The following is a 21,935-nucleotide window of genomic DNA, read 5'->3' as shown; positions in this document are numbered from 1 at the left end:
TCAACCACTGAGCCACCCAGGCGTCCCTCTGAGATTTCTTTTTAAAATATTTATTTATTTATTTATTTTAGAGAGAAAAAGTATACAAGTGGGAGGTGTGGCAGAGGGAGGAGAGAATCCACGCAGACTCCCCACTGAGTGCACAGCCTGACGCAGGGCTGAATCCTAGGACCCTGAGATCATGATCAGAGCCAAAATCAAGAGTCAGTACTTAACCGAATGAGCCACTCAGGCACCCCAGCAATCTCTGAAATTTAATCTTAAATTTAAAAATAACAAGGTTGGGATCCCTGGGTGGCGCAGCGGTTTAGTGCCTGCCTTTGGCCCAGGGTGTGATCCTGGAGACCCGGGATCGAATCCTACATCGGGCTCCCAGCGCATGGAGCCTGCTTCTCCCTCTGCCTGTGTCTCTGCCTCTTTCTCTCTCTCTCTGTGACTATCATAAATAAATAAAAATTAAAAAAAAATAAATAAAAAAAATAAAAATAACAAGGTTGATGAGGTGCTTGGGTGGCTCAGTCAATTAAGTGTCTGCCTTGGGCTCAGGTCATGACCCTAGGGTCTTGGGATCAAGTCCTGCGAAGGCTCCCTGCTCAGTGAGGAGACTACTTCTCTCTCTGCCTCTGCCCCTCCCCTCTGCCCATGTGCTCATTCTCTCTCTCTCTCTCTCAAATAACTAAATACAATCTTAAAAAAAAAAAAAAACAGCAAGGTTGCGGAACAACCTTGACCTCATTTGGGTAAAAGAAAGAGAAAGAGAGAAAAAAAAAGAAAAGAAAAGAAAAGAAAAGAAAAAGAAAGAAGAAAGATCTATTCAGAGATAGACATCTATCATATCTCTGTATCTACACACACACACACAAACACATTCTCTCTAAGTGCGCCTCTGGAAATCTACATAAAATGCTGGTAAAAAAGCATAACACTGTTATTTCTTAACATCTTTCCAGAGAGGATGGGTTATGGGGAAGAGGGGAGCAGGAAGACATACTTTTTACTGCACAACCTTTGTACCTGTTGAATTGTATATCATTTACATGTATTATTTATTCCAACAAATTAATAACCCTTTACATGGACAACTAGGGAAAAAGCTGTCCAGGACGGAGCACAACAGTCAGCATGTATTAGGACAGGACAGAGGGCTGGAGCCCAGAGCCTCCAAGGACTGGCTTTCTCTAGATGTGGGATTAAGTCTATTATGGCTTCTTTTCCTAAGACAGATTTGTTGAAGTATAGCTAAATACAGCAAAATTCACATGTTTTTTTACATGTCCTGTTCTATGAGTTTTGACAAGTATATGCAGTAAACTACTACCACCACCAAGATATAGAGCATAGTGCTTTGGAGGCTCATCTACATTATTGTCGAAGAAGACGGGCATTCTTGCCTTTTTATGGCTGTATAGGATTCCATTGGGTGAATATACCACCCTTTATTGCTTCGTTCTCCACTTGATGGGCTTTGGCATTGTTTCCCTTTGGGAGTGACTACGAACAAAAGCTGCTTGTAAACATTCTCATACGAGTATCTATGCAAACATAGATTTTCATTTTTCTCGAATAGATACCTAGCAGTAGGGTGTCAATTTTATGCTAAACATGCGCTTAACTCCATAAAAAATGGCCAGATGGTTTCCAGAGCAGTGGTACCTTCTTGCACTCCTGCCAGCTGTGCATGAGAGTTCCCATTGCTCTGTGTCCTCACCAAAACCTGGTTTTGTCATTACTGTTAACTTTAGCCATCCTAATAAGTGTGTAAGGGTACCTCATTGCAGTTTTGATCTGAATTTCTGTGATGACTTATGATTTGAGCGTCTTCATCTGCTTGTTGGCCATCTGCTTCTCTGGTGAAGTGTCTGTTCAAAACGTTTGCCATTTTTTATTGCCTAATTGTTTTCTTATGAGAGTTCTTTGTGTTTATCCTGGATACAAGTTCTTTATCAGATATGTGCTTCACAGATATTTTCTCCAAGTCTGTTTCATGACTTCTTTGAAGACTTTGTTGGCTTTCTACAACCAACATGAGGGATTTAACTCATCTCCTTCTCTTTCCCCTCTGCCTCTCAAAGTTTGAAAGCAATTTTCGTTGTTTTATTGCTATCATCATCATTATTGTTTTGGCTCTGTTAAGCACCTTCTAACTCTAACACGTGCACCTGTTTTGTGTTGCATCACGGTCAACAGTATCTCTCGATCCTACGTTGTCACAAGGATTTTGCACACTCACCCCACCTCCTCCTCCCCATAATCTTTCCCACTCCTTCTGATAACTACATCTTAATTTTTACAAAATCCTTAACATCTATACTCTGTCTCTGAACTACAACCAAATATTGTCTGCTTGATCCATAGCTTGACTTTAATCATGTCTGTATCATACTATAAATTCTACAGAGCGCCCCTTCCCCCAATCTCAGAATCTTGGTTCCTTGAGCAGCAATCTTGACTGATTGTCTCTAGGCCTAGAGTAACCAACTGTCCTGGTTTTCAGGCATAAAGGACGTAAGCCCTTTTAGTGCTAAAAACAAGAAAGCTTCCTGGAATGAGTTGGTCACTCTAACCTTGAAACTTCCCTTAATTCTTCTTCTAGGTTGGGTCCAGTTTTCTGGAGCTTGTATGTTCCTCTTTATTTATTTCCTGATTTCTCTGAATTATATCATCCAGAAACTTTTGAAGAAAGGGTATGCTGAAGATAAGTTGTGTCCTTCTGTGTCTGAAATGTCTTTATTCTGCTCTAAGGGTTATTGACAGATAGTTTAGCTAGGTATAGAATTCTAGGTTGGGGATAATTTTCCCTTCTGACTTGGAAGGAATGTTTCATTTTCTCCAAGCACCTGGTTTCACTGATAGATAGTAAGGTGTTAGTCTGAGTCTCCTTTCTTTATTGAGCCTGTTTCTCTTTGCTTTTATGTTCTCCACCTATTTCCACTGGCTCTGCATTTTTAGATGATTTATTTTCTAGTGCTTCTATTGGACTTTTAATTTTAGCAAGCATATATATATATATTTTTTAAGTCTCAAGAGGTCTTTAGTTGTTCTCTGGTCTTTTTCTCCCTAACCAAATTGAGTCCTTGTTATATAAATAGAACATCTTCTCTAATCTCTCTGTATATATTCAGCAGAGGTTTTGTGGTGTTTGGGTTTTTTTGTTTAGAAGTTAAGGGGTTTTTTAAAAAGATTTTATTTATTTATTAATGGGATACACAGAGAGAGAGGCAGAGACACAGGCAGAGGGAGAAGCAGGTTCCATGCAGGGAGCCCGATGTGGGACTCGATCCCAGGACCCTGGGATCACACCCTGGGCTGAAGGTAGATGCTTTATTGCTGAGCCACCCAGGTGTCCCTCAGCAGAGGTTTTGAATGCTCTCTGCCTGCCTGTGAATCATCTCTGCTTCCTCCAGCCAGTGTCTTTGTTGTTTTTCTGAGTCTCCCTTCAGGCTAATGGCCCTCCTCAAATGTGTGATGACACTCCATGGCTCATCACGTAGAACAGAAAAGGTCTGCGTGGCAGGTTGATGTTTCCTCTGCTACTGGGTCACTGTGCTTTCCTATCAGCTCTGGAGTGAGAATTCTGTACAGGTCAGGGTAAGGGCAGCCTTTATTTATTAAAGCCCCACCACTACCTCCCAGTGCTGGATGGGAGGGCTCTACAATACCCTCTTGGGTGCTACCATCCCACTGGTGGCTTTGCAGCTCAGTGGCTTTAGCTTCCCTGATAATTGTTTCAACTTCTTCATCAAGGAGGCTTCTATGATTGGCTTGGGTGAAAGGTACAGGGGATGGAAGGATCAGCTACCACTGGTGTGGTGTCTCTTAAACAGACCTTCTGTGACTCTCCCCTGTCCTCAGCAACCATTTCTCTTGAGTTTGTCAACCTGAGCCCAGAGTCTCTGGAGGGGCTCTCTCTGTGGTCAGCTGCCTGCCCCCCCCCCCCCCACAGCTCCATCACAGCATAGTCTGGGCTGTAGTGCCTTCTGCCAGTGTAGCCCAACTAAACTGTCTCTGCCAAGGATCAGTGGCACCCATCACCCAAGGCCCTTTGCCCCTGTGGTTATATTCCTTTTATGCTCATACATATGCATTTCAGTGAGGACTTGGGAGATGCTCACATCACAGTCCTCAGAATGGAAGCCTCACCCCAAGATTGAACAGGGGCTTGGCAGGAAGTAGAGGCTCTCATAACACAAATGAGATTGAACATTTATTGATGCTCACAACACACCAGGCACAGTTATTCATATGTTTTATCTCATTTATTTTTTATTTCTCTTATCCCCACCTTATAGTTTAAAACTGAGACTTGCTCCCATTTGTGTGGCCTGGGAAAGGTAGGACCAGAATTCCAACTTTCTGCCCTTTTAGCTTGAAGGTCCAGATGCTAAGAGTTCTGCAGCACCCCAAGGCCCTGCAAGACCATCATCATTGGGCAACACAGTCCAGCCTTCAGAAACCAGTGAAGCCCCCACCAGGCAGCAGGGGAGATGGAACACCCAGGCTCCATGTCCTTGATCCATACCCATGTTTATGTTCTAGGAAAATTGTGAACACTGGGCTTACTCCAGGGGTCTCAATGCCCTCTGAGAGGGGCTCCTGGGAAACAATCTGACCAATCCTGGGATAGCTGCAGGGCTGCAACTGGCTCCTTCCTCTCTTCCAGGTCATCAATATGTCTCAGTTAGAACCTCACTCGGTGCTGTAGGAGGAAGGAAATGAGATCTTCTGCAGTGGTGTTCCCCACCATTCCTCACCCCATCAGCAGGAAACACTATCTGATGAGTGTCAGAGTGGTGGCTACTGTGCATTGAAGGCCCATGGTGATCATGTGCACTAACTGCATCATCTACTTTCCCAATAACCCCTTCAGGTAGGGGTGATCATCTCCAACCTTCTCCTCCTCCTCCTCCTCCTCCTCCTTCTTCTTCTTCTTCTTTCTTCTTCTTCTTCTTCTTCTTCTTCTTCTTCTTCTTCTTCTTCTCCTTCTTCTTTTTTTTTTTTAGATTTTATTTATTTGTTCACAAAAGACACACAGAGAGAGAGAGGTCGAGACATAGGCAGAGGGAAAAACCAGCTCCATGCAGGGAGCCCAATGTGAGACTTGCTCCCAGGACCCCGGGATCATGCCCTGAGCCAAAGACAGATGTTCAACCACTGAGCCACCTAAGGGTCCCCATTCCCAATCTTCTAATGAGAAAACTGAGTGTCAAGGTTAAGGAAGTTGTCCAAGACCACCAATTGGTAAGTGGATTTTATTTTATTTTATTTTATTTTATTTTATTTTATTTATTTATTTTTTGGTAAGTGGATTTTAACCCAGGTCTGGAAGTTGTGCCCAGCAGGGTGCCCACACCATGATGGGACTTCTCCCTCTGTCATAGCCTGAGATGTCCCTGAGAGGCAGCCAAGCCCCAGAGGCTGAGCTCACGAGACCCCCAGCCTGGGCATTCCCAAGGCCATGGTTGTGACCCTCAGGAATTTTGGAGGGTGAATCCTGCGCGCCGCCCGCCTACCCATCCCCCCCCCCCCCCCCCCCCGCCACTGCCTAAGACACAAACACATTATTGTTGGTCAAATTTCTGGATCAGTCCTTCCTCATCTGCCTGGCCCTGCTGACTGCCTAACTCTGTGCTGCTGCCCCAGCCAGGCGTGCAGTCTCCAGCCCTCGCAGTGCCGCCAAGCAGGGCAAGCAGGGCTTAATGCAGCATTTTATCACATTTGCAGAGCAGGGGGTCTAGCAAATGCAGCCTCACAGGAGGTGGAAAAAACCCAAGGAAGAGAGAAAAGAAAAGGACCAGGAAATAATGTCCAACTTTTAAAGGCATATGTCCCTACAAATGGTCAGAGAGATGGCTTTGGACAAGCACCTAGCTCAGTGCCCCCGCCTCTCTCACTTTGCCAGCAGAAAAGTATGTCCCCAAGGTGCAAAGGGGTGTTGGTGGTCTGGGACAGAAGTAGCACAAGGAGGAGCTGGGGGAAGGGGACGGGGCAGCAGGTTAGGGGTGGGTAGGGGCTTCCACAGAGTCACTGGGTGGGTGGTTGACACCAAAAAAGGAGCTCCTGCTCCAAGCCAGGCACCTCCACACCGCTGCTGAGCTCATTAAATTCCCCCTAAGCTTCAGGATGGAGATCTTGTAGTTCCCACTTTACAGACAAGCAGGGGGAAGCCTTGCTCTGGGAAATTTCCATCCTCACCACCAAGAGGAGGAGGCTCCTCTGGGAAGCCTCATCCTGACCCCTCTGCTTCCTTTCACCCCTGAGAGAGGGAGAAGAAAGGGGTGGGAGTGGGCCTGGGGCTGATTGGATCCCCTGGTGCCCCCAACACAGCTCCTCATGCATAAAACAGGAGGGACCTTTGCCTCAGAGCTAATCAAAACCTCTGAGCCCAAAGATTGCAAATGCTGGGCCCCTGTCAAGTCATTTCCCTTGCAAACGAAGCAGCTTCTCCAGTGTTTTTTTCCACGCTAATACCTCATAACACAGCAGCCAGGCCAGGGAGCCCAAGGACTTGGCAGCCCTGACCCCACCCCTGCAGCTATTTGGCTCATTTCAATCATCTTGAGAGTCTCTGGTAGACAGATGAAGCCTGAGAGAGACACTCTGATCCCTGACCCCCTGACCCTATGCCTCCCCTTGCCAAGGCCCAGGAGACTGGGCTCTGGCCCTCTCAAGATAATTAGCAGATTTTCAAGTTTGGGGGACAGGTGGGGAGATCAGCCATGGGTGTCAGCCTGTGCCAGGTCTCCAGGCTCTCCTAAGTCAAGGGACTGAGTCGTTGTGGCCAAATTGGGGAGGCCGGGACCAGATGGTGAAGTACTGGGGAGCCCAGGGGCCCACATACCAGATCTGAAGGCAGACCGCAATGGGACCCTGGTGGAGGCAACTTTACCCCGCAAAGCTCAGCCCCAAATAAACCCAGAGAGGAAGAGGGACCCGATAAATCAGGTCAAAGGAGACCTTTCTGAGTTCATCCAAGAGGGAGAGACCCTGGAATTCTCCCACAGGAGCCACCCACTGGGGCAAAAGACTTTCCTTTCCCCACTCCTGGGGCCACCCCCAGCCAGCTGAGCCACCCTGCTCTGTGTTGCCATCATACCAGGACTGCAGCCCTTTTGGTGAGATGGGAAAGCCACTCATCTGTCCCTCCCTGAGGCAGGGCTGGGTCTTCATCTCCCAACATCTGGCACAGCACATATGGAGCACAGTGCCCACCCCCAAATGAATGAGCAAACTCCAACTCTTGGGTTGGGGCAAGAAGGTCCCCGCCCTTGGGAAGCTCATAGCCTGGCTGGATTAGGGACAGGTACTGGGGCCCGCGGCCTTTGAGTTCACCCAATTCCCTAGACTCTGCTTTGTGCAACTTGCCTCTGCCCGCCCCAGCCGGTGAGAGGCTCCTTTGAGAATCCTCTCCCATTTTCATTAATTTCTATTGAATAATTAAAACCAGGAAATTAATACTTTCAGCTTAAACCTGAATTTCAGTGTGTGCTTTTCATAATTGTAATTCTGCTGGAGCATTAACCATTCGAGTGAGCCTCCCTTCTCCAGAGACAGGGGGGACAAAGCTACGTCTTGAGGGCTTAACACACAGTGTTTGCCTCTGGCTGTGCACTCATTCATTGCTTTTTTGTTAGTGGAAGGATGGATGGATGGGTGAATGGATGGGTGGATGGATGGATGGATGGATGGATGGATCAATGAATGGATGGGTGGATGGATGGGTGGGTGGGTGGATGGATGGATGGATGGATGAATGGGTGGGTGGATGGATGGATGGATGGATGGATCAATGGATGGATGGATGGATGGATGGATGGTTGGATGGATGGATCAATGAATGGATGGGTGGATGGATGGATGGATGGGTGGGTGGATGGATGGATGGATGGATGGATGGATGGATGGGTGGATGGATGGATGGATGGGTCAATGAATGAATGGATGGATGGATGGATGGATGGATGGATCAATGAATGGATGGGTGGATGGATGGATGGGTGGGTGGATGGGTCAATGAATGGGTGGATGGATGGGTGGATGGATGGATGTGTGGGTGGATGGATGGATGGATGGATGGATGAATGGGTCAATGAATGGATGAATGGATAGGTGGATGAATGGATGGATCAATGAATGGATGGGTGGATGGATGGGTGGGTGGATGGATGGATGGATGGATGGATGGATGGATGGATGGTTGGATCAATGAATGAATGGGTGGGTGGATGGACGATGGAAGGATGGATGGATGAATCAACCAATGGATGGATGGATAGTATGATGAATGGAAACAAGGACCCCAAAGGGCAAGCAAGCCGTTTAGAAGCTTCCAAAATTAGAGATGACCCTTAACTACTTTCTGGGCTGGAACCAACTTTGTTTCTTTTGTCAAAGGGTAATTGAAATTGCAGGACAGTGAAAGGCAGAGAATCTGGCCAAAAAGGTTTTGCTTTTCCTTTATTTCCTGACACCACAGCACCTTCCAACTAGATGTCACCTGTCCTGCTTCCAGCCTTCTCTGAGAGGGGGGAATTCTTAAAACCACAGCCTGTCCTGGGCCCAGTAGGGTGTTTACTGATGAGAGGGAAGCAGAGAGGTTGGGTCTGCAGCCCTCAGCACAGCCCCATCAGGGCACAGGCAAGGGACCATTCTAGCAGGTGTGGACACCCTTTTACTACTTCTCCCACTCCTGGCAGAACTTGCAGGTCCTCAGTGTCACCCCAACAAACTTTCATTAGCTTTATTTGGGACTCAGAGGAATAAGCATCTCCTGAATTTAGAGAATCAGAATGAGCAAGGGAGCAGGGCAGCTGCAGATGGCCCACATTCTCATGGCTGATCTCTGGGAGGGGCCCTGGTACCCTCATGTTTCCTGTTAATTCCATCCTTTCCCCCAAGAGAAGGGAAAGGATGCAATCATTATCCAGAGTGACTCATGGCCTCATGTAGTTGATTTTCCCAAGGGGGCCTCAGCAGAAAAGAATAAGGCTGATGCAGCCAGGGAAGCGAGCCGAGGACCCCGTTGGAGAGAGATGGAGAGATGGAGGGAAAGCTGCCTCCCAGACCGACCTTGGGGGCTGATAGAGGGGTGGGCGATGAAGAGGGAAGGGCTGTCCACGCTCCACCTGTTCTTGTTGAAGCCTGGGATGGCCAGGTTGTTAGGGTGCGGTCCCCCACCAAATCAATTGTCAGAAGTCCTGGCAAGGGCTCTAGTACAGCATTCTCCCTGCCTTTCAAATACCTCTGCATCTGGGGATCACCCACTGCATCTCAAGGGTCTCATCTCGAGCCAGCACAGGGCTGGGATTTCAGACGGTGGGTAGAGACAACAGTCTGCTCACTCTTCTCCCTCTCTCTGACTCTCCTGCACCCACACTAGTCTCTTTCCTCCATCTTGCAGCTGCCTCAGGGCCTTTGCATAGGCTGTTCCTTCTTCCTGGGATGCTCTTCCTTTTGGCTCACTTCCTGCCCAAATGCCATCCCACTGTGGGTCTTCTTATCAACCTATAACCACCTTCCCATCTTCCATCCTCCCTCTCCTCCTTGCTAGAGATTTTCTCTATAATGGGTCTTAAATATCAGTTTGTTGTCCGTGTTCTACCCAATGCTCTGGGACAGCAGGCACCTTCTTCTGTGGCAGCCACATTCCCAGAACCATGCTCGACATCTAGTAGGTTCTCAACAGTTGCATGATGAGTGAATGAATCACTGGCTAGAGAAGGAGCACAGGGATTGGGTCTGAGATGGGAAAACCTCCCTTTGTACTCAGCTGGCCATGGGAACCCAGTGGTCTGAGCCTGGCACCAGGGGCCTTGTCCTGCCCCTGCGTGGAGCGTGGCCACCTGCTTTTAGGGCATCTGGTTCCATCCCTGCTGGTGACTACAGCTGCCAGCCCTCTCAGACCTGAAGACCCACTCTGAAGACCCACACTTTCTGGCTGCACTTTTACCCCCACAATGAGGACCCTCGCTGCCACCTTTCAAGGCTCATCTGCAAAGTTGGGATCAGAGGGAGATATGGGAGCACCCTCACTGGGCAACAGAGCCAGCTTATTTTTTTTCAAATCAATATTTAAAGATGCCACTTTTAATTATGTTTGAGTGCAATGTACCCCGAGGCTTTTTGTGGTAAAGGGCTCTCAATAAACACAGTTTATTCATTAATTATTATTAATTATTTTCTTGAGTGTGGCTGGGGTGGGGGGTCAGTGGGGGAGGCAGGGGGAGGCAGGGTCCCGCTCGGCCTGTAGTGGCATGTTGCCTGTCTACCCCTCGGCTGAGCAGGGCTCTGAGAAGCTGCCCGTGTCACCCCTGACCAGCCTGGGCCTGCGGTGGGAGAGGAAGCAGGCCAAGTGCTGCAGGGGCCTCCAAACCACGGGAGGAAAGAAGGCAGAGTAGGAGTGGGGACGGCCGGGCTGGCAAAACCACTGGCTCTGCCAGGGTGAGACTCCACCTGCAGAGAGCTGCTTCCCTGGGTAAAGTGAGGATTCTTGGCCTCGGCCAGAAAGGGAAAGAGAAGAGAGTTGCCACCTGCTGAACCGGGGGCTGAAGTGCCTTGCGTGTCTCAGGAAAACAAGATGCAAATAAGACATAAAAGCCCTTGATTTGTAGCATATGCCTATTTCCACAGTATAAATTTTCCCACCATGGCTGGTTTCAAGATACCACCAATTTAGCAACTGGTTGGTAAAAGCCCTGAAAAATCTAACAACCATCTCTGCAGGCCGATGGGAGCAAGCCCCAGCGCCCTGGCATGTGGGGGGATTCAAAACTTCCCTGCGAGGAGGTACGTGGGTTAATTTTATGTGTCAACTTGCCTGGGCCACAGGGTGCCCAGATTTTTGGTCGAGAATCATTCTGGGTGTGCCTGTGAGGGTGCTTGTGGGTGAGGTTGATATTTGAATTGGTAAACTGAGTAAGGCAAATGGCCCTCCGCCAATGCCGATGGGCCTCATCCAATCAGTTGAGGACCTGAGAAGAACAGAAAGGTTGACCGTTCTGTGAGTAAGGGGGGGACCCCTCCTGACTGACTGCCTTCAGCTGGGATGCTGGCTTTTTTCTGCCTTCAGACTTGCACTGAAACATTACCTCTTCTTGGGTTTTGAGTCTGCTGATTTGGGGGATTTTTGTTTTATTTTGTTTTGTTTTTTTTCAAAGATTTTTATTTATTTATTCATGAGAGCCGCAGAGAGAGGCAGACACATAGGCAGAGGGAGAAGAGGGCTCCATGCAGGGAACCTGATGTGGGAGTCCATCCCAGGACCCCAGGATCATGCCCTGAGTCGAAGGCAGACGTGCTTAACTGCTGAGCCCCCCAGGCCTCCCGAGTGTGCTGATTTTGGACCGAAACTTACACTCACCTGGTTCTCACCTTTTGGGGTTCTGACAGAGAATATATATATTCTCCAATTTCATTGGTTCTGTTTCTCTAGAGAACCCTAATAGAGATATTTGTAGTCACCAGAATAACGGCCCCGCAAAGATGTCTAAATCCTAATCCCTGGAACCTGTGAATATGTTGTGTTAGATTGTGGGATGGTTAATTTTGCATGTCGACTTTACTGGGCCACAGTGCCCAGATATGTGGTCAAACATGATTCTGGATGTTTCTATGAGGGTGTTTTTGGATGCAACTGACATTTCGATAGGTAGCCTTTGAGTAAAGCAGATTGACCTGCAGGATGTGGGTGGGCCTCATCCAATCAGTTGAAGGCCTGAGTAGACCAAAAGACCGATGTCCCCTGAGACAAAAAAAAATTCTCGGCGGATGGCCTTGAGACTTGAACTGCAACATCAGCTCTTCCCTGGGTCTCCAGCCTGAGAGCCTAGTCTTCAGGTTTCTGTACGAGCCAGTCTCCATAACCATGTAAGCCGATTTCCTAAAATAAATCTCTTTCTCTCTCTGTGTATATGTAGACGTCTATATGTGTCTACACACCTGTTTCTCTGGAGGATCCAGACTAATGCACATGGCAGGGAAGAATTAAGGTTGCAGAATTGAAATTGTTCATCAGCTGACCTGAGAATAGGGAGATTATCCTAGATTATCTGGTGGGTAGGATGGAGTCTACCCATCACAGGTAGACTATGCAGCAGGATGAGGCAGGAGGGTCAGCGTCAGAGCGATGAGATGTGGGAGACTTGCCGGCCGTTGTCAGCTTTGAAGATGGAGGAGGGGGTTCCACAAGCCGAAGGACACAGGTGTCTCGGGCAGGTGGAAAAGGCAGGGACACAGATTCTCCCCAAGAGTCTCCAGAAGGAGCGTGGCCCTGCTGACCCCTTGTTCTAGCGGTGAGACCCGTTTTGGACTTTGGCTGAAGAGGAATATATAATAAGAAGAAAATCATAAATGCGTGTTGTCTTATGCCACTAAGTTTGTGGCCACGGATTACTGCAGCGATAGGGAATTAATACGAATACGCGGTATCTGCACTTCCCTACACGAGGGGCTAAAGCTCAGGTTGGTCGCTCAGGGTCACTCAGGTCAAAGACAGGGTGTGAGCCCAGGGCCAGCTGATTCCAAGGTCCAGGTGCGTGTGGGTAGTGTGTGTGTGCACACACGTGTGTTTTTTCCACGAGAGAAGCCACTTTTTAAATGTAAGCACCTCTCTGGAAGGCCTGCCAACTTAATCCATATCAGCCTAGGTAACAGGAAAGTTTTCCTTTTTTTTCCCCCTTTTTTAAAAGATTTTATGTGGGGGGCACTGGGTGGCTCAGTAGTTGAGTGTCTTGCCTTGGGCTCAACTTGGGTCGTGAATCCTGGGGTCCTGGGATCGAGTCCCACATTGGGCTCCCCACAGGTAGCCTGCCTCTCCCTCTGCCTGTGCCTCTGCCTCTCTCTCTCTGGGTCTCTCGTGAATAAATAAAGAAAAATCTTTAAAAAAAATAATATAAGATTTTATTTTTAAATGATCTCTACACCCAACATGGGGTTCGAACTCACAACCCTGAGATCAAGAGTCGCACGTTATACTAACCGAGCCAGCCGGGCACCCCATGGGAAGCTTTTCTTCATAAAACGCCAGAAAAGAAAAGAAACATCACAAACAGCAGTGTCCAGGCGAAGGCGGAGCTGGGCTTGCAGGAAGGCACGGGTCCCCCCAGAGGCCCGAAGGAAGCCAGAGATTTGAAAGCCAGATGGTGAGCGTGCGAGTGTGGCCGCGCAGGCCCTGGGACCAGGGGTTTGGATGTTGATCCCTCCTTGGGGACTAGAGGTGTGGCCTTGATTTACGAGAGAAGAAAGTGGAAGACACATTGAGTTCCAGAACAGAGAGGCGAGGAGGCTAGTCCGTTTGGGTGGAAGAGGCGTAACAGGGAGAGGTGGAGGCTGAGGTGTTTCCAGAATTGATGAAAAAGGAAGCATCAGATTCAGGAAGGCCAGTGAACGCCAGGCTGGACACTGGTGCCCAAGACACAGGCTCTGGATGGGAGACTCCGCACCGTCTGGGCCAAGCGTCGCAGCAAAGCCCTCGGGCTGGGGGAATGTTTGTTAAATGTTTGTTGCATGAACGATGGGGAGAAGGAAGAAGGGAAATGAGCCGCAGATCCAGCTTTAGACGGGGCTGGGAATTCACCACCTCTAGCCGCCCCCCCACTCCTATCTCCGGGGGACCCGGAACGGGTGGGCACAGGTGAGGGGGGCCTAGGGCAAGGGCGATGAGCATCCAGGGGTGTCCAGTGTGATCCCGAGGACCCCTCACCGCCTTGCCCCAGCCTGAAACTCCAGAAGCCACATGCCCAAGCCCACGCCGGCCCCGGAGACCCCAGCAAAGCGTCTAGAAGGCAGAGGTGGCTGCTGGCCGGGCCTGGGCGGCTGGGAGCTGACCAGGAGGGCGCCCGGTCTCGGTGCTGCTCGCTTGACACTCAACACGCGAATTATCAGCCGCGCTGCTTCCCCAGCATCACGAACGAGTCTCTTGAGCCCAATATTCAAATATGTGCAGAAGTCAGGGCTGGGCTATTTTTAGCAGAGTCAGAGGGAGGTGATCTAAGGCGGAATCCGCAGGAGGGTGACAGTCCCGGGATCCACCTGGGAAGTCAGGCTCCAGGCCCAGTGCCCTCCGCTCCCAGGGCCTGTGTCCGGGTGTCTGGGGGAGGCTGGGGGGAGGGCGGTGGGCTCCACACTCGGCCTGCAGCCCTGGGGCCTTCTTGGAACTTAGAGAGCGAGCACTGGCACGCTGTTCTGAGAAAAGATGGTCTGGGCCCACGGCCTGGCCAGGGGGACCCTTGGCTCTGGCCTCTGGTCTGGGGGTTACCTTCCTCTTCGGTGAGTGTCCTTAAAGGCACCAGAAATCTGGCCCCTTCGGTATTGGTTCCCATGGCCCTGGTGACAAATGATCACAAACTCGGTGGCTTAACACAACAGAAACCTATTTTTCCAGTTCTGGATGCCCGGGTCTGCTCCCCCGGGAGGCTGGAGGGGAGGCTCCTTCCTGGCCTCTCCTGCCTCTGGTGTCGCCAGCAGCCCGTGGCACCGCCTGCCCTGTAGCTACCTCGCCCCTGCCTCTGTCTCTGTCCCTGTCTGCACATGGCCTTGTCCCAGTGTGTGTCTCGGTCCAAGTGTCCTTCTCACCATAAGGACCCCTGCGTTGGGCTCAGGGCCCACCCCCATCCAGTAGGACTTGGTCGTCTTAACTGATCCCACCTGCAAAGGCTCCCTTTGCAATTAAGGTCACATTCACAGGTGCTGGAGGTCAGGACTTCCACATATCTTTTGGGGGACACAGTTCGACCCACAACACTTTCCATCCCGCCCTCCCCAAGTACAGCTGCACCCCCGTCAGCAGCTGTGGTGGGAGAAGGCCCTCCAGGCTCGGGGTCAGCACACCTGGCGTCCTCATGGTTCCCACCTGCCCAGAGGCGGCGAGGAGCTCCTTGAACCTCGAGCAGCTGGAGGGGGTCCTGAGCCTCACAGCCCAGCCGCCCCGGCCGCTCACACCTGCTTGTCTCCCTCCTTGCACCCGGACCTGGACCTGCCCGACCTCAACCCCGCCGCATCCTAGGATCCTCTCCGTCATCTCACGCAGGAGGCACCGAAGTGCAAAGTCAGGTGGGGTCCTGCGGTAGCAGGTGGGGGGCCTGAGGGGCCTTTGGAGGTAGTCAAAGGGAAGGGGGGGGCCTGGGCGCCAGGACACAGGGAAGGCCAACCCCCGCAGCGCCGCCCGGCCCAGCCCCAGCTGAGAGCGCCCTCGGTGACCAAGAGAAGAAATCCAACTGGCCATGCCTCCCAGGCCCCTGCAGATCCCAGAGGGGACCCTGCCCCCTCTCCGCCCGCCAGCCCCCCGGGGTCTAGGGAAGGGTGCTTGTCAACAGCTTCCAGCGCTCGCTCCTGCCCTTGAACTTGGGACTCGGGCTGGGGCCCATGTGCCTTCTTCGCTGCAGGCTGGCCCCAGCCTCCTGCCTCCTCGTTCCCAGGCTCATTGGCTGCAGCCCTGGGGGCCCTGGGCCCTGGAGATGGGAGGGCGAGGCAGGGCTTCAAATGCCTCCTGCAGGTGGGTCCTCAGCCTGATGAGACCCTCACAGAGCAGAGCCGGGGGGTCGAGGAGCAGACAGGAGCTGCCCGTCTTGTTGGCAGCCCAGTGGTTCACGTCGGATGCTCAGCAGAGGCACCCAGAGGGGAGCTCTTTAAAACAGTGGAGGCCAGGCCCTGCGCAGAGATGGTTTCATGGGTCTGGGGGCGGCCTGGATGCGGGATGGCCCACCTCCCCGGGTGATTCCCAAGGCTGTGAGGGGCTTCATCACACCAGTTCCACCACCTGTAAGCGGGCAGGATGACGTCACCTTGCAGGGTTGGGGGAGGCAGGCCTGGGCCAGTTATCGCCTCTGATATTCGGTGGTGGGTGGGGGGCAGCTCGCTGAGTGGGGGCCCGGCGCCGTCCAGCGGGGGAGGGCTGAGAACCCACAGCCTTCCTGGGGTCTGCTTCTTCTCTTCCTACCAGCCAGTGCCCCCACACCCTCCGCCTCCACCCCACCTGAGTTCAAAGCCTGCCAGGATCCAGAAGCAGGCTCCTACACAGAGAACTCTTAAAACCCAACAGTAAGCGACACCTGGGTGGCTTCTGCCTTCGGCTCAGGGCATGATCCTGGGGTCCTGGGATCAAGTCCCACATCCTTGCATGGAGTGTGTTCCTCCCTCTGCCTGTGTCTCTGCCTCTCTCTCTGGGTGTCTCTCATAAATATATAAATAAAATATTTTTAAAAATGGGAATATAACAGTACCTACCTGATGAGACAGCTGAACAACAAAAAATGACAAATTGTGTGGCCAACACTCTGCCCCGTGTCTGAAGGACGGCAAAGACCCAGTAAGCGTTAGCTAGTATTTCTCATGATCTGCCTCAGGCTCTTATCAAAATACATGTGTGCTCTCTGACCTCCCAGAGGCCAGGCCGAGGTGAACAGAGCCGGGTGCAGAGTCTCAGTGCGGCGCAGCCTTGACCCAGAGAGCGCCAGCTCTGGGGCCCCAAGCACCCTGTGTGCAGCAAGTGACAAGGGGCAGCAGGGGCCTGGGGCCCCAACATAGCCAGCCCCTCGCCCTGGGCATCCCAGGAAAAGACGAGAAACAGCATGCTCCTCCTCTGCACCTCACATCCCAATAAAATATTTATTATTTCAAGAAATAAATCTTTAAAAAAAGAGAGAGAGAGAAAAGAGTGTCTCTATTGCTTGCCCTCGACAGGTCAGGTCCCTGGTGGCCATGGAGCATCTGTGGCCACAGGGGGGCGGTCTTGGATGGGCTCCTCCCCTCTCCCAGCTCTCAGGGCTCCCCAGCAGGGTGGAGGGGCAGGCCTGGGTGGGGGTGGGAGGTGGGATTATAAAACGGGGGTGGGGTGGCAGTGTCTCTGAAGGCCCCACCGGCTTAACCAGGAAGGGCTCTGTGCAGGGGGAGGAGGGGAAGGGGACATCACGGGGCAGGGGCAGGCATGCCACACAGAGATGATGGGTGGGTCCAAAGGTGGTTTGAGGCTGGAGGAAGCTCGAGGCAAAGGACGGGCAGCATCGGAGGGGGGGCTACCTGGGGGCAAGCGGGCCTGGGAAGCCAGGGGCTGGGCTGGACGTGCCACGAGGCTGAAGCTCCATCCCAAGCCTTTGCCTACAAGAGACGCTGGAGGGGAGGGGAGGGGGCGGGTTCCCAAGCCTGCTGGGGTGGGGACAGAGGCTCTGGGGACAAATCCACGGCCTGGAATTGCAGTCATGCCAGGATGAGTTTTGGGAGAAGCCCAAAGTGGAGAGAGCTGGAGCAAGCAGGAGACAGAAAGAGTTCAACCCAGGGGGCTAGGTGGTCCCCACACTCTCGCTGTGCTCCCCAATATAGGACGGAAGGGGAGTTTGCAAAGGCGGGGGTGGGGGTGGGGCTGAGAGGAGGCAGGAACAGGGTACCCCGCCTGGCCTTCCCCCACTCCCTGGTCCTTTTGGTCCACATCCAAACAACCATAGAGGAATGAGGCTGATCCCTCACACGTCACTGCCCTCTCCCCAGACCCTTGGTGGGGGCGGGGGGCGGGCGAGCACTGCCCCTGCTCCCTCCTCGTACATTCTGGAGCCCCATCCTGGGCCTACGAAGGGCCAGGGCCGTCAGTCTGGTCCAGAACTGGCCTGGCACGGAAGCAAGGGGCCTCCGAGCACCTGCTCCTGCCGGGCGGCCCTCTGACCGGTCCCACAGCAGCTCAGCCACGACGCTGCCACGAGCCCCGGGAGGAGGTCGAGGAGCCGGCCAGGTGGGCACCCGGCACCTGGATGAGTGGCCGGCCCGTAGCCCTGGGCCCGCAGCCCTGTGCGTGTATCTGCTCTGCCCGCTTCCTGGCCAAGGAAGGAAGCTCCAGCGTGGGAGGAGTCGAGGGGAGGGCAGGGCGCTGGAGGTCAGAATCTGCTGGTGCTTTCTCCGCGCAGGGAGGGCCGGACGGGTGGGTGCCCTCACAGACAGTCCTGGCACAGGGCCACTTGGCCCTTGCGGAAGTCTCGGCAGGGACAGAGCCGGTGGTACTTGGTGCTGGAGCCCGCGCAGCTGAAGAGCAGGGGCTCCTTCTGCAGGAAGCACTCGCGGCCGGGCTGGGCGAAGGCCGGGTACAGGTGGTTCATCTCCGACTCCGTGCTGTCACAGGGCACCCGCAGCCTGGACGGGCACCGCGGGCGGCGGTCACGGCCCCAGCCCGGCCCGGCCCGGCCCCAACCAGGGAAGATGATTCTAGGGGACGGCAGGACAAACCCCGGGCCGCATCCCCGCTGGGGGAGAGGGGGACAGGGGGGTGGCTGGGCTGGGAGGAACCCTGGGCCGCTTTCCTGGCCTGGACCTAGGAGATGCCCAGACAGGCTGGACAGAGGCTGAGCGAGGGGTGGGGCGGGGAGGGACTGGCAGCGGCTCCTGTGCTGGTGGTTTGGGGCTGAGGCTTCACCACGGCGGGGCGGGGGCACCCGTGACATGGACACCTGTCCGTGGTCCCTTCTGGGTTCTTCCTGACTCGCAGGAGAGCATCAGCCCCCCTCCACATGTTGGCAGGGCGGTGACAGGGCAGTTACGGGGCGAGGAGCTGCAGGGGAGCGAGGCTGGGTCAGCCCAGGAGGTGGGCGGGCGGGCGGGGCTCACTTACTTCTGGAAGGCGTCCTGGCTGTTGAGGAAGGGGAAGAAGGACGGCTCGCAAATCAGCCCATGGTCCAGGCAGGCGTCGGTGCAGGCCCTCCCGGCGGTGGCCAGCCAGGCCCGGAGGGAGTGTGCTGGGGGCCAGGCCCCGGGGGCCACGCTGGCATTCTGGGCCCACTCCAGGTGGGTGGCATTGGGGGCCAGGACGAAGGGGCTCTGTGGGGCTCGGGCCCCTCCTGGGGCAGGGCCGGGGGCTGCACAGAAGTCCTGGCCGGCAGGGAGCAGGGGTGGGGGGGAAGCAGCATTAGACGGGGAAATGGGACCCAGATGGCACCGGCTGACACTTGGGGGCATGGCCTTGCCACCACAGCAGCCACACCACCTGGGGAGCTCCCTGAACGCCAGGCAGACTTCCGCACATTATGTCATTTATGCCTGGAGGCAGCCCCAGCAGAAGTGTCCTAACACGTCCCCCGCTATTTTATGGGGCTCAGAGAGGTCACGGGCCCTGTGCCGGCCTCACAGCTGGATGGCAGCGGCCAGCCTGGGTGCCGACCCCCCTGCACCGCCTCACTGCTGGTCACACTTCAGCTGGGCTCAGAGTTTCCGCCCTGAGGCTCATGTGCCCTACCTGCGGTGGGGCCGGGGAGGGGAGGTAGGGGGGCTGGGGCTGACCGGAGGGGCGCTCCTCGCCGGGGTCAGCTCCAGGGACCATCTGCAGGGCCCGACAAATGTTTCCGTGAGCCTCATGGTGACATCCCTGTGGGAGGCTGGGGGCTGAGAGTCCCAGGTCTCAGTATCCCTGTCCGTAAAGCTAATGGTCTAGAACCTCTCTCCAGCCCTGGATGTTTGGGGACAAGGCGCAGACACAGGCCACATGTGCTCCGTCTGAATATCAAGTAGTTATAAAGCCCCTTACACCCAGTCCCGCGGCCCAGCCGGGGCCCTGCCACTCCCGGCCACCCGCCCCAGAAACCCCGAGCCTGGAAGGCCACCTGCCAGCCCTCGGGAGGCTCAGATCCCCTGCTTCTCCAGCAGCCCCGTCCCCTGGGTTCTCAGCAGAGTCCTCATCCCTGGGGGTGGGATGGGGGTGGACGCCTTCTGTACCTGCCACTCAATCAGGCACCAAACTTTCAAGCAAGTTCTTTATCAAAATAAAAATAACGGTCCATGCTTCTGTGTGGTGGTAGGGGGCTGGGCTCTAGAGCTGGCGACCCCAGGGGCCCCCCAGGCCTGGACTCGGAGCAGGAGGAGAGCAGGATGCCCCTGCATCTCCCAACTCCCCCGCCCCCCCCCCTTCCCAGCATCTGCAGGAAAAGGAAACTGAGAGGAGCAGAAGCAGGAGTTTACAGGGCACAGAGCCCTGCGTGGAGAGAGCTTCCCCAGATGATGGAGCTGGCTAGACCCCCTCCTCTGGTCTGATGGGGTTTGGGGTAGTCCCCAGCCCCCCATCCCTGGGGCAGAGAGCAGAGGGCCCACCTACTTGGTGCTGGATGTAGGCGTGGATTCGCTCCAGCATCCCCTCACAGGTGTACTCGTAGGGCAGGTAGGGGTCTACCTGTGGGAGAGACGGGCAGACACATGGGGCAGGAGGAGCCCCGGGCCCCACTAGGCCTGGCTGCTGGGGGCCGGCCAGGCTCAGCATTGGGGGGCAGAAATCTGCTGTGCCCAGGGAGCCCACCACCGCATCTACCTGGCCCTCCACTCAGATCTCTGGTGACCCCTCCCGTGGTCCTGGAGGTGGCCCCACTCCCTCTGCCCCTTCCCAGCTGCACAGCTCCCATCCCCATCCCCTCCTGGGCTCTGATGCCTGCTCTTCCCACAGCCAAGCCAGATGGATCGACCCTCCCCTCTTGGGTGATCCCTCCTCCAGGAAGGGGTCCCTGAGCCCCAGCCCCACCCGTGACAGGACCACTTTCCTTCGTGGCACCTGAGAATTCCTCCAGCACCTGTCATCATTTCTGATTTCTCCCTTGTGTCTCTCAGGTTACAGGTCCCTTGAGAACTGGACTAGGACTCGTCCACCATCGAGTCCACCGCCTGGCATAGTGCCTGTATACAGTAGGTGCTCAGGAAACAGCACCTCCAGCTCTGCCCGCATTCTGCCCAGAACATAGAATGTTCACGAAAAGGGACACAGGGGCAGCTCCCGGTCAGATGGAATGAGACGGATCTGTAAGGCTTCCTGCCTGGGCCAGGCACCTGGGAACTATGGAGGGCACCTGCCCCCAGGAGAGGCCACAGGCCATCTGTCTAAATAGCCAACGGTTACAAAGCACCTGCACGGGGGGTGGCTGGGAGCAGACGGGGTGAGGAGCAAGGGGAATGGGGAGAAGCCTGAAAGGCGGTGCCCACCTCCTGTGGGGGGGTACCGCACCTCCTCTCCACTCTTCTAACCTGACCAAGCCCGCCCCGTTTACCCCACCTAGCACACGGCCCCTCAGAGGAAACCGAGGGCTGGGGGGGGGGGGGTGTGGATGACCCATCCCAGACGCACAGGGGCCTTTGACCTCCCTTGTCCCGTGTGTGTGCAAGTGTGTGTACATGTGTGTATATGACATATTGTATGTATGCGTGACTGTTGTGTGTGCATGTGCGTGTGTGCACCGCATGTACATGAGCACATATGTATGTATGCGTATGTTTTGCATTGTGTATATGTGTGTACATGTATGTGCTGTGTGCATTGTGTATATATGTGTGCAAGTGTGTGCACATGTGTGTATATGATGTATGTGTATATTGTGTATACATGTGCATATGTATGTGCTGTGTGCACTGTGTACATATCTGTGCAAGTGTGCATACACGTGTGTATATGATGTATTGTGTGTAGGCATGTGTTTTGTGTGTATATGTGTGCATATGTGTATCTACGTGTACAGTGTATACATGTGTGTGCACGTGTGCGTATGTGACATATTGTGTGTGTGCATCTATGTTTTGTGTATACGTGTGTATTGTGTAGTGTGCGCACGTGTGTACAAACCTGTGTGTGTGTGCTGTGCGAATCTGCACATATCTGCGTTGTATGTGTGGGGCTGGGCACCCACCTGACCCGGCTGGATCCTGATTCTTGCCCTTTTCCTGCCAGCAGCCCAGGCAGTGTGGGCTGACACCTGTGCCCAAGGGGGAGTGGCCTCCGTCCCCCCTCGTCGAGCCCACTGGGTGCGCCGTGCGGTCCTGCTCCCTGCAGACCCCACCTCTAAGGGCTGGAGGCCCATCCTGGGCCCTCTGCCTAGGGGCACCCCTGACCGTCAGGCTGAGGAGCGCCCCAGGGGCGCATGGGTTCAGGCCACCAGAAGATTCTTGGGACAAGAGCCCGCCCATCCGGCTCTGCCCTCAGTTCCCACTGTGAGCGG

The 21,935-nt window shown here is 53.8% G+C and overlaps 1 protein-coding gene across 2 annotated transcripts in view; it reads right to left on the bottom strand.

The window, feature by feature from the left end:
* Nucleotides 1-16,566: 16,566 nt before the first annotated feature.
* Nucleotides 16,567-21,935, bottom strand: part of MGAT5B (alpha-1,6-mannosylglycoprotein 6-beta-N-acetylglucosaminyltransferase B) — a 71,181-nt gene continuing 65,812 nt past the window's right edge. For both annotated transcript variants that reach the window (XM_041726433.1, XM_041726434.1), the window contains 3 exons: nucleotides 20,057-20,131; nucleotides 18,584-18,840; nucleotides 16,567-18,108 (listed from right to left, as the gene is read on the bottom strand). In XM_041726433.1, coding sequence (XP_041582367.1) covers nucleotides 17,910-18,108; nucleotides 18,584-18,840; nucleotides 20,057-20,131 — 531 coding nt within the window. In that variant the 3' untranslated portion in view covers nucleotides 16,567-17,909. The remainder of the gene's footprint in view (nucleotides 18,109-18,583; nucleotides 18,841-20,056; nucleotides 20,132-21,935) is intronic.

The sequence above is a fragment of the Vulpes lagopus genome, chromosome 12 (assembly GCF_018345385.1).
Source record: "Vulpes lagopus strain Blue_001 chromosome 12, ASM1834538v1, whole genome shotgun sequence".
NCBI lineage: Eukaryota > Metazoa > Chordata > Mammalia > Carnivora > Canidae > Vulpes > Vulpes lagopus.
This window is presented reverse-complemented; position numbering and strand designations above follow the sequence as displayed.